General features: G+C 34.8%; 1 protein-coding gene across 1 annotated transcript; it reads right to left on the bottom strand.

Annotated features, from left to right (window-relative positions):
* Positions 1 to 10,703: 10,703 nt before the first annotated feature.
* On the bottom strand, positions 10,704 to 12,847 carry Sec20 (vesicle transport protein Sec20). The gene is made up of 5 exons (XM_076113945.1): positions 12,612 to 12,847; positions 12,087 to 12,259; positions 11,607 to 11,764; positions 11,272 to 11,375; positions 10,704 to 10,976 (listed from the first exon to the last, which is right to left on the bottom strand). The coding sequence occupies exons 1-5, from the start codon at positions 12,747 to 12,749 to the stop codon at positions 10,812 to 10,814; spliced, it is 738 nt and encodes a 245-aa protein (XP_075970060.1). The 5' UTR covers positions 12,750 to 12,847; the 3' UTR covers positions 10,704 to 10,811.
* Between the last annotated feature and the right edge of the window lie 408 nt (positions 12,848 to 13,255).

Below are 13,255 nucleotides of genomic sequence, written 5' to 3'. Positions count from 1 at the left end.
ATATACATACATTATTATAATGTTCCTAATGAATGAATAAGTTACAAATAAAATACGTGCGACATTTAAATTCAATATTGTCAATGTAAATAAATGATATAAATATTTAAGTTTTTAATATTGCAGCAGCTGAAGTGAATCTTTGATATCCATGTAATTCATACGGGTTCAATTCCTAAGTTGTGCAATGTAAAATTTTTACAGCAACCTTAAAAGAAATAAGCGTGATAATGTATAAACCGACACACAGACTCAAAAATTTACAATGAATAAATAAACAAATTACAACGTCAGTACTTTTGTTACTACGTAATTTTTTTTTTTACTTTACACAAATCTTAAATGAGTATCACCCAGCACATGTTTCAGCCACTGTCTTACAGCATCCGAGCTTTAACACAATGTACTCTGAACAACCCTCTGTGGACTCACCACACACTGATATATTTGTATAGGACCAGCTTACAACCACCCTTATTGATATAAACGACAGTGCACCCCGCGATGCCCGCTAAATGGCTTTAACTTCACATTTTTATACAATTCAGTTGTGAAGCCACATTTAGGTAGTTTTTACGTTAAATAAATAAATAAATAACGTTAACCGTTTTGTATTTTCTTTCAAACAATTAACAACATAATATAAACAATATTATATTAAAAAATCAGCTTGGAAATCGAATAATAGAGCCAAGAAGTAAGCCTTATGATAAGAGCTAGCAAGAAACTCACAGCCCAAAAATAGCTGGAGAATAAGCATTTTCCTCGCAAACAGCCGAGGAATTAAACCTAAAAGAGTACAAACCCAGTCAACACAACCCATTGGCTTGATGTCGGCTGCTCTATATAACAAAAGAATCAGTAAGTTGTAGACTGCCTTAGGATTTTAGATATTAAGGTAACACACAATAACTTTGTTTCACTAGTTACCTGTACAGCATTAGAGTACCATGATGCTAATTATGATTAATGCTGATTCATAATGAAAGGAAGGTAAAACGTGCAATGATTAGGCATAGATACGTTTTCATTTGTCCTTCATGATACAGTGTTTCTAAGATTTCCCTTATAAGGAAAACCTTGTTAAAAACTATATTATGACCTAACAAACAAACTATTTTTAAACAGAAATAAACGTATCCCGTTGGATATGCAGTTTAACTATTGCAGATGTATTATTTTGTGTAGATTACTTTCCAAATATTATATACATAGTTATACCCGTACTTTAATTGGTTTGAAATACATAATAGCCCAATTACTTACAACCTGCATCTCAGAACAACATACTATGTAAAGAATACTTCAAGGCACCCTGCATTGCCTTACACTCAGAAATCCATAGGTATCTATGAAAATAAAATTTAGCGGTGAATTGAGGACCTCCGCCATTTTTTGAAGTCGGTTAAATAAATAACCAGTTTAATTTAATAACCAACATCCTGATGACCTATCCCAGTGTCATCTAAACACAAACAAACATCTTAATCAATATGTGTAGTTCCTGTACCATTTACCATCATCAATAAAACGCCACTTATATATCAACTATGATAATTTTAAACCTCAACTCTTAGACTCTTTGTCTCCCTACATTGTAATTCAAACATTAAATTTATTGCACTTGTCATAAAACTGCAGCTGAGTGTATTTGTATGCATGTTGTAGGCAATTTGATAGATATCGGTATAATCATATCATCAATGACTCAATTATACAGCGGTTTACATTGAGAATCATATTGCTTATGACTTCTACGTTATAAATATGTACCTCTATAGTAGCATAATCTACGTTTAACAAGCCACGATAAAAAATGCTGTGCCTTGATGTTTCATGTTCAGTAATCATTAGTTACTAATTTAGTGGTGTAGTCAACAAAACCAATTTTAAAAACACTCCGTCCATTAAACTCTATTGAAATCTGTTTTTTAGTTCTGCGTATTATCCCACGACAAACGTAAAAAATACTCTGTTGTCGCAATGTGGGAGTAACGCTTTTTCAAGAATACTATTTACGAAAACATATTTTCGTGAAAATATCGTAGTGACGCCCGAGGAAATCCGATTTTGATTTTTCCTCTTTTTAATACACAACACTAAACTGATGTTAAGCTTACAATCTTACCTTACTGTACATATGTGAATGGACAACCCCATAAGATTACCCGTAATAAAAAATATTTTCGTATTCAACACACCGCTTAATTACGTGAGATGAACAAGTGAACACTCATACATATTCTAAAACAACTGTTTTAGCATCAAACCACAAAACCAAAGAAATAAAAACCACAAACGTTCACAGATTTAAGTGATCACATGGTGATTTACGATATTTTCCCTGTATAACCTGTACTTGATTGAATGGGGAGTTTACCGAAAGCAGTTTAACAACCCCATACAATGACTGTAGATTTAACGGGACTGATGTCCATAGGTGCCATTGATTCTGTCCTTACTTAGATAGCGAATACCAAAGTTTTCCTGTCTGTTTGCATATAGCATATAAAAAGCTAAATTAATTGAGATAATGCCAGACATTCCTGAAAATCCATCCATACTTATTCAATAAATGGGATAATCTGCATGTCTGTAACGGCTAAAAAGCTTCAGTGGGACAAAATTTTGCAGCGGAAAATGAGGATGCAGCAATCAAAATTCGAGGTCAAGGACAACAACCAAGCAGCCAGAAAATGCTTCTCTCTAATAATAATTAAACTTACAACTATTCTAATACTTAGACAGTTTCGACGCGTAATATAATAATCGGTACTACGACAAAAGTATATTATTTTCTTGATGAGTAAACAGCTAACACTAGAACAGGTCCCACATACCTAAACCTATTTCTTCTTAAAAAGGTAGTAGTCATAGATATCGTCACCTGCCTGTCACTGTACCTTGAACATAATGATGAGGGTACACCATTCTAAAACTTGAGTCACAAAATTCTGAATCACATTTGTAGATACTGTACCTACTACCATTTTTCTTTAAGTGAATATGATTACTTTGAATGGCTGCAAGGTTAAATGCATCACTCCTTTACAAAATAATCTATTTATTGAATTAGGACTGGACTGACACATAAGGTAAAAAAATATTCAATATCAGTAAAATTTCTGTTAAAACATGCAGGTATGTAAATTTGGAATAAGTAAAGAGGTTTCTTCTAGCTGCATCATAAGCTGAAATAAAATAATCTGAAGATCGCTTAGAATCCTATTTAAATATGATATAGTTATATATTAGTAAAAAAAATAGTAACTTAGTTACAGATATCTAACTATCGTAATATACCTGTAGACATATTCATATTAAAATCCGATTGTCACGTTAGCCTAAGTCAAAGCTGAACTAATTTACATGCAACGTACCTCTAAAACCGGTCGAATGGGACCAAAAATACTGCAGCCGACTGGACAAAGCTTAACAGTGCTTTAGCAGAGAACACAAACATTCGGATCAAAGGTTGTTTTACGACGTTTAGCTAAAAGCAGAGCGTTGGGCAGTGCAGGGTGCATTATCGTTTACGTCAATGCGTACTCGCAGCTTAACTGGCCATTTGGTTTGCGGCCTCTTTTATCTAAAGCTGTAGGGTATGGCTGTGCTTTTTTTTACTACACATTGTCATGTTTGCTCGCGAAGAAGATGAATTTCGGATAGAACCGGCGACTTTTCAAGGTTCCGTTAATCAAACTCTAAAGCTTTCAGCATCATTGTTTCTTCGCTTAATTATAAACTATCTGTGTTATAAAATATTAAGAATCCATCATAAACATGCATCCTTCAGAACTTTCGCCTGTACCTCTCTACTTTTAGTAGAATAACGAAGAAAATAACATCTAAACACTTAAAATTAAATGTACAACGAATTACTACTAATACTGTCTTAATCTCTAAAACTAATTTAATTACTGTTAAGTATATATTAAAATTAAGTAACTAAATTTTTTAAACAACCAAATCTAGTAGAGTCAAAATAGAACGGACTACGTATATTCTAAAAAGTTTATCGTAAGCCGGTCCCTATTATCATACGAACTGAGAACGTATAAGCACATTTCCATTACAATAAATCTAAGCAAACTCAATTATATGAGCGCGAAACTTTCCTTAGTGCCTACAGAATACTCCCCTAACAAAATATTCAAGTACATTCAAGCGTTATGAAACGAAAAATCTGTATTGTCGTTTAACTTTTGTAATTATGTCTCGATTGTGGACTTTGTAACGGTTATTCTGCTTTTAATTGATACAGTAGCGTGATTTCCTTGAGCCAAGATATTCTTAATGTACTAAAAATTTGTTCCTACAATAATCGATAGAGACGCTGTTCTAGTCGTTGAAAAAATTCGAAAGCCAGCCGATAGTAGGAAGTCGCCCCACAGCTTTAAATTAGGCAGGTATTATGACTATTAAGATAATAACAATGTTATCCCATGGATTTTTGACTGAGTCAAATATTGGAAATATTTTCAAACAATTTATCGCTACATTTACTGAAGGAAAGTTCAAAATCAAAAATAAATTATGTCAACTATTACCTACTAACACCGACGTGATAACTTTTCAGGTAAACTTTTAAACGAGGACGCTCAACTAAAAGTATGAGTATTAAAATTGTGACTCTGTCACATACAAAACCACGACAGTTAGTGATTTCTCGATATTCAAACTACGTTCAAATATGCACGATTAAAAAAAATTTTACGTTTTGTATAGAATGTAGGGATTATAGAACGTTGCTTGCGTTATCGTTAGTATAGTCTCGTATCGTTAGTATAGTGTAGTGTAGTGTTAGTATCGTTAGTAGGTACGATAAATGCCATTTGCTTTTACAAGGTGGCTACGACTTTTGCGTGTAGACCTTACGCATTTCATTGGAGGCAATATCTATATGACTTGGGTATAACAAGATTTTATTTAAGACATACTATAACTTACTTTAAACAACTGAAGAAACTAACACTTTACAAAATTACCTACCAAATACAAAGCGTCCGGAATCATTCCATTTTAGCTAATAGCAATTAAAACAGCGCTCATCGGCTGCGGTTTATGTAAACGAAACCTGACCGACACCGCGACGGGGACGCGACGAGCGACGATAAGAAATTATTATGAAAATTATACCGAACACAGAAATAGCAAGAAACTTTATTTATAAATAATGTCTATTTATAAAAAGTAATAGTGGTTCTTATAGCTTTACCTTTTTAGGTTAGTACCTTCCTAGCCTTCCACCGAGTTCCGACAGTAACACAATATTAAACAAAATAAATAGTTTAAGTCGCAATTATTCCAAATACTTAAAAAATTAAAATGTTTAAACATTTGAAATCTTATAAACTATCTACGTCTTTCCTACTTTAACTGTCACAATAAGTAGTAAACAGTGTGAACAAAGTTCCAGAAGAGCTTTTATTTTATTTAAAACATTAAGCTTCATCAAAGAAGGGTTTGTTATAAAAACTAGTTTGTTTTATTCGTTGTTATTAACTCGCTATCCTTGCTGAGATAATGATGAGTTCGTCGACCTCTCCACGATGCGACGAAACTCATTTCTACATTCACATTTAGGAGCAATAAAATAAGTACATGCCTGAATAATTTTGGTCGTTTTTTCTCCAAAAGGACCCAGAGGTCTTATATAAAAAGAAATAAAATAACAAGAAAGAAAGCCATTAACAGATTACATTTAAATAAATGTTTGCTACAAGTCTACGATATGTTGATAACGCTTTCAAATTAACAAAATTGTGGGTTACGAATTATTATCAGCCTGTAAGGACAGACCTTCAATGGAAACCTTCAATGAAGACCGTGGCGTCATGAAATTGTAAGGGTGACATACACTTTCATTTACCCGTAGACAGACACATTTCTTTCTAACATTCTTAGACTGCCAGGAAACGCGTGTCGGAGTAAAAGACCCAGTACCATGAAACTTTATCTGCTTTACTTCCACTAGGTATTTCACCTCGAAAAAAAAACACAACTGAGATTAGTAATACCAAATATCAGACGCTCGCCTTTCGATTTATGCGGGTATACTAAATACATCGCGCTCGTGAATTCCTTCTAAAAGTCCTACAATACGAGCAGTTACAATTCATTTGAAACGTTTTAGTATGCCATACTTCACCGGCACAAAACAGCTGTTCTAATGAAGTCATCAATCACTCTCAGTCCAATATTGATAGCAGACCTCAGTCAAGGTACGCTCCAACCTCCTTGTTCCTGTCTTCCGCGTCCACGTTGTGTAGGGACTGCATTATTTATACATAATACGAACCACCGGCTTACTCCCGGCAAAATCGAGTTCTGTAATAACCAAGTTTTACACATACTAATGATTTATCGTACTCTTGAATTTAAAAACGAAAGTTTATTCAAAAATCAACATGCGTGCATTTATAGTCAGGAATATATCAGCGGATGTCAGTGGCGCGATTTACTGATCTCGGTGCTAAGTATCAACAATTTCTTATTTAAAATCTACCCAAAAAACTAGTTCCAACGCAATACGCTAGAGGCGCTGTTATTTTTTCATAAAATCTCTCGCTAACTACTCGTTGTTTGAAAGTCAATAGTGGTCGAATATCGCCAATTTAGTCGCAATAACAAAAATAACTAATCAAAGCAGCTGACGCATCGCAGTATATACTAGTTTACTAAATACAGTATTAATTTTTCTTTAAAAAAGTCTCATTATTCTACTGAAACTCGCTAAAGTTTGTACACTAACATGTGAAGCGTGGAGAGCGCATATTGAACTGACCTCGCTCAAGTTCAATGTCAGTGGACATCGCCGCCGGCTATCACAGACGATCAGACGCTTGTAACTCATCTTACAGGGGCGTAAGGGCTTGTATTGTTATCTTAAGAGTTGTTCTCAGCCAAATACAACGCATATTAGATGTACATTTTGATTTTTTTTAAGTAGCGTTTAAGTTTTGGTAGACTTTTAGATTAGGCTAAACATTAATGCTGAAGGCCTATTTCATGAAATTATGTGCATCGTTTCTGCAAAAGCTCTCAATGCTTTTTGATGTAGATAGTATTATATGTTAAAATAGTATTCGTTTCAGAAAATAATTATTATTGAGTATTCGTGAATTGACAACGCAAACTAATGTGCTTTGACTGCCCGTCTACAGACTACAAACACACAGATTTCAAATGATGTACTTAGGTATCGAATACGGAATTTAAAAGTAGCTTATATGGTAATCACTGAAATATAAGAATAATAAACAAAATCGTAAATCAAATGTACACTAACAAAAGAAATAAACGTCCCAAATGAGTCCAGACATCTTCAACTGCTAGCCAGGAAGTTTGAATCAGAATTCTTCCCAAGAGACAACTGTTAGACACAATGTCAAGTGTTAACCATGACTGTGTCCCCTCGGACATGCTCCATGTGATCTACGACGACATATTGATGTAAGACCACGCAACGGGATCAAATCATTGCCAAACGTATTTGTACATCAATCATTTCGCGAATAGCCTTCAAACTATTATGCGCCGAATTCAGAGCTAATCTGACCGACCTCAGCGCGGTGACAAATTATCGTTAATGCATCTCAATGTCGTCTAACTGTGTAGGGTTGATAATATTATACGCAAAACAGATACTAGTTATTCATAAATTCTTGTAAACAATTAATTATTCTACTTTTTTGGGGTTGTGAAAAGCGCTCGCATTATTTTCTCGAATAGATTTCTTTTCTGAATACTTAGGCTTAGGAGCTTATGTACTCACTTAATCAAATTATAAATCTGTATAAAATGTGACTGGTTTGTTTTTTACTTTGTTATAAATTGCTCTAAATTATCTTCATATCACTTGATTCGACAATTCAAAAACATACCAAAAACGATTCAATCAAAAAGCTAGCTATTTTGTATGGTACATAGTAACCCAGCCCTATCAGAGGTGGAGGCCGTCCGATATTCGCGTAACACTGACTCATTGACTCATTTACACGCTCTTACACGTCACACGGCTCCCATATCAGTTCCTTGAAGTCCCCTTGAACTGCACTTATCTTCCCGTTCCACATAAAACCTTGTGTACAAAATACGCAGAAAACATATAAATAAATATATTCTTGTATTTGCGATTTACTTAATTAGAATAGAAGAGTTTCCTGGAATTCAATTGCTGTTAATTAAATGCTCATATTGTTTACAATTAATTGCAAATATAGGGATTTTATCTAATACGTATTACTTACGTTAGTGTGCATTATTATTTCTATTATCAGTTCTAAGAATTTGTTGCTTGCCTTGTGGTGACCATTTATGTATAAGACCATATAACATAGTATTCTACTGATACTTCTGTCGTATATGCCTTGCGAGAACATCTTCTTTGTCTTTTTTGTTGCAGTACCATAATAAGCTAAGCCTATTGCGTCACTAAGCTACGTAATTGAAGACCTGTCTAAATTTAGCTTTGGACGACAATTTCTTCCGCATATACCTATGTATATGCGGAAGAAATTGTCGTCTTTTCTGAAGTTGATCACTCCGAAGAAGTATAGACTTCTTCGGAGTGATCAACTTCAGAAAAGAAGGCAGTTGTGTCTAAAATTCCAAAAGCTTGAGACACGAGTCTATATCGTTGAATTGATAAGCATGATGATTGGGGAGGCTTTATAGTCCTCTTGCAATCTCACTTGAATCTACAAGTAGGTGCGGAACCAACCAACCATTAAAATGATTTGCCACTAAAATATTGACGAAGACAACATCGACTACAAATTGTTAATTGCAAGAAGAGAAAGCTCACTCAAAGAAATAGAAATTAAACTACAAAATGACTGCATGATTGCACGAAAATGATTCGCGAAAGTGCAGAATATAATCATTTTAATTCAACTTTCTGCAAACCGCGTACGTTCTTATTAGAAAGACGGTAGCTTAGGGTCGGTTTACATCTGACGAACATTCGTCGCGTATTACTGGTCACATAACGCCAGAACAGACAAATGTATAGGAAAACACTCGACCGTCCACATTCAACCGATGATGCGTCGGTGCGAAGCCGATGCTAATTTAAGCAACGCCCGACGCATCTTCCGTTAGATGTGACCCAGCCCTTAGTGTAGACTGCCTAGTCATTGGTAGCTTGCGGTAATAGAAAATCTCTGCGGCTAAGATTTACAATGGTTGTAAAGTTGACCTATCACGACAACTATATGTCCGTATACGGTGGAGTTATCCAAACATGAGGCAGAGGTGCAAACCTTTGATCTGTTAGGAAACGATGCGAATTTATTGGTTTATTTATGTTTATTATTACTTACTTATTATTATTTACGGGCTGTATTCTTACTTATTGCTATATTCGCTATTAGATGGGATTTAGAAATAAATGTTTAGAAAAAATAATAATAACTTTGTGATTAGAGTGCTGCGTATAGATAGAGATTTTTATAGAGGAAGCTTTGCGTGCAATTAAAAAAGGGGTGTTAAAATACAGAGTGCGAGACACAGGTTTTACCCATTTCATACTCAAACCTACAGTGGTATAGTCATACCCCTAGTAGCCGCACTCCGCAGCGTCGCGAGCTAGTGAAAGATCCACCGTACTGCACGTGTATCATACGCATCAAACAAAACACGCAAAGCTATACAAAACATTATTAAATGTGACTGCCTCCGTGGCGCAGTGGTTTAGGTCGCCACGCCGATACCACTGCAACGGGAGGTCGTGGGTTCGATTCCCACACGGAGCAATTATTTGTGCGATCCACAAATAATTGCTTCGGGTCTGGTTGTGCTTTGTGTCCGTTGTTTGTATGTTTGTAAAAGTCCCCGCGACACAAGAGCAATTCTTAGTGCGGGAGTTGTCTTTTAAAAGTAAAAGTAAAAAAAAAATTAAGATATAGTAGTACGATGACGGGTCGGTGTCCACGGTCAGCAGACACGGCCTTCCACGTCACATGTCGTCACAATCAATATTAATAGCTTCTCTTATCTTATTATTGTGAGCGATTCCTCTTACAAAATAGGAACATGGGAACTAGGCGAGATTCGTAGGCATTGTTCTGTGAATTCCTATGTTTAGTTTCAGCTAGTGAAATATATTACGAACAACTACTTATCAGAAATGTTAATGTACTACGTTACGACGATACAAGGTGCTACATTTCTTTACGAAATAGCATTAAAATATACGTGGGGATATGTAACTGCCTCCGACTGACTGCCTCCGTGGCGCAGTGGTTTAAGTCGCTACACCGATACCACGCTTCGGGAGGTCGTGGGGTCAGTTCCCGGACGGAACAATTATTTTGCGATCTACAAGTGATTGTTTCGGGTCTGGTTGTACTTTGTGTCCGTTGTTTGCATGTTTGTAAAAGTCACCGCGACGCAAGAGTAGTTCTTAGTGCGGGAGTTCTTTTTAAAGAAAACAAAAATACTATATCAGCTGTTCTTCAGACACCATCGACTGCCATGAGGTAATAGATTTCTTTAACATTACTGAGATGACGGTTGCCTTTAAAAAACGCGCTTCCTTAAATTCTTGTAGTGCCATCTATCGTGGTTTGGGAAAAGCGTGCTCTATAATGTAATCCTTGGTTTCACTTAGGATAACAAAACAAACACTAGATGGCGCTAACTATTTTTAAAACTACGTGCTGCTCGGGGAGTAAAAATAAAATCATATTTACGACACATAGAACGTAATTTTATAATTCATTCCATATTTCATACATTTCATTATAATAATTCATAATAAATATAGTTCTATACATAAAGTCAATTGAATAAGAGCTACTAAATTATTAGAACATTCGTTTCTGTACAATGTAGAGGCAGACAGCTAGAAAGAAGAGGAATGCGAAGAACATTATAACTTTGTCGGTGAACTCTCGTCGGCCATACTTCTTCAGTAGCTTGCCTGATTGCGATATTGTGCTTGCTGTGTTCTGTAACTCTGATTGAGTGCCCTGCAAAGATACATTCGGTTGTTACTTCAAGTACATTAAAATGAAATACAGGCCTATACCAGTTCATGTATTTAAGGGACTGGCAGGTCTAAAGTATCTAGCTATATCTATGACAGTAATAGTAATCATTAGTAATAATAATAAATATAAGCGAAGAATTCGAAAATTTGGATTATAATGATAATAAAAAAAGGAAGATTGAGAACTTGAGGTGCCCTTAACTGCTCTAACACAAGCCAAAAGTGGAATCTTGGCAGTAGCATGTAACAAGTACTTTTTGTGACTTGATACTTACATGGACGGTTGAACTAGATGAGACCAGGTTGTCAAGAGTATCTTGACTCCGCTGAGCTGTGTCTGCTAACTGCCTGCTTATTGATAATAATTGTTCTGTCACTCCTGTAAAATGAAAACAGATGTCATGTTTATTACCTTAAAACTTTTTATCTTATGTAAAAAAGTACAGGGAGATAACATTCAGTATTCTAAAACAGATTCCCCTACTTTTTCTAAGAACACAGTCACTTATATCACACTACACCCACACTGGACAAGGCTTAGCCCAGATGTGCATGTACAAAATATCAACACATACAATATTAACCATTAAAATATAAAATGAATAGATACCTGATGACATTTTGAGCAATCCATCCCTGTCAACTTTATTTTTCCTATTCCTAAGATTAGAGTTATCTCCCTCTGCACCCTTCAGCAACTCATTCCTTTGAGCTTTCTCTATAGCAAACATACTGGTTATATTGGCTTCTTTGAATTCTTTCAGAAGACTGAAATAAATAACAAATTAAGTAAGTTAAACTATCAGGTATGCTTAAAATTTGATTCCATCAGCAACTATCGACAGTAGATGCATCAATCTATTATCTTTTACTGCAGTTAAACCAGTGCAGCTGGTGTATCTGCCTTATTGAAAACAAATAAATATGGTCTACAATGAACTGCAAATATTAACTACTTAGCACTGTTTAAAATTCTGTATTGTAAATGGCAGTAATTATGTAGACAGGGATATATCTTTATACACAGCTGCAGCTTCAGGTATAATGGGTTTTATGCTATTTATGTACAAAAGTTAGCTAAAAACCTTACCAAGCTAACTGATGTCTCTGTGACTCCAACTCCAAAGAGTATTTCATATCTCCCATATCTTTGCCGTACAACTCCAAGCTTTCCAACTCATCCCGTAACTGTGATATATATGTCCGGCCTTTTTCATTGAACCTGTTTAGAGTCTCCATTGAATCCCTGCATGCTAATATATCCTGAAAACATTATAATAGAAGATTTAACACTCTTGGATATTAATAAAGGCATTACAAAATAGTGTGAGTTTGTGCGGGGCATCTTTATAGCTTTCTCAGGCGGCTAGAGCCAATGTCAATCAATAATGATATATGAACAGTTTCCACCCTATATATTGACGTAGCTCTTTCTGTCTAAACAGACCAATTTGAATAATAACTAGTTCGAATGAAAACGTAATCAGCTGAGCAGATTGCTTTATTAAAAAATATATTTAAAGTTGAATTATCAATCACAAGATGTTAACAAAGATCAAAATAATGAGTTTATTCAACTACTATCTTATACTGATATAATTATCACTTATATTACCTGGATGACTGCTTTAATTTGGAAATGGTACTTGGCTAATTTCTTCACATAATTCTGATATGTTATGTCTGGATTCTCCAGTTTTGGAAACAGCTTCTTGTATGTTTCTTTACTGTTCATTTCGGCAAGTCTACTCATTTATTTTCAGAGAAATTAATAACAATTTGAGTCGCGATTTGATTTTTATTTTGAAAACTTTCATGTGACGTTTATACTTTTGACGTAAAATTATTGACGTTTCACGTAAACCCTGTTCCACGGAAGAAAAAGTTACACGTTCAGAAATAAAAGGTCGATATTAAATATTGGTTTTAATGCTAAAAATGTTTAATAAAAATAAATAATATTCGTTACACAATTATTATTAAGGTAAAAAAAATACAAAACAATAACAGTAAATATTCACATCACAGTTTATTTTATCATTGGTAGGACAGCATCTTATCACCTTGTTTGTTCAAAAATATTCTGGGACCAACACGCAAAAAGCGAGTAAACATAATATCACGGGTAAAATTAGTTTATAAATAGTGGATAAGCCGACTTGAAATTAGGCGAAGGGCTTTTGCTTAGGTTACATATTCCTCCATAAAATCCTCGTATATATTTTCGTCCAAGTATAAAGAGTGATAGCCCTGACTTCC

Source organism: Anticarsia gemmatalis, chromosome 4, assembly GCF_050436995.1.
Source record: "Anticarsia gemmatalis isolate Benzon Research Colony breed Stoneville strain chromosome 4, ilAntGemm2 primary, whole genome shotgun sequence".
Taxonomy (NCBI): Eukaryota; Metazoa; Arthropoda; class Insecta; order Lepidoptera; family Erebidae; genus Anticarsia; species Anticarsia gemmatalis.
Note: the sequence above shows the minus strand (reverse complement) of the source record. Positions and strands in the feature narration are given on the sequence as shown.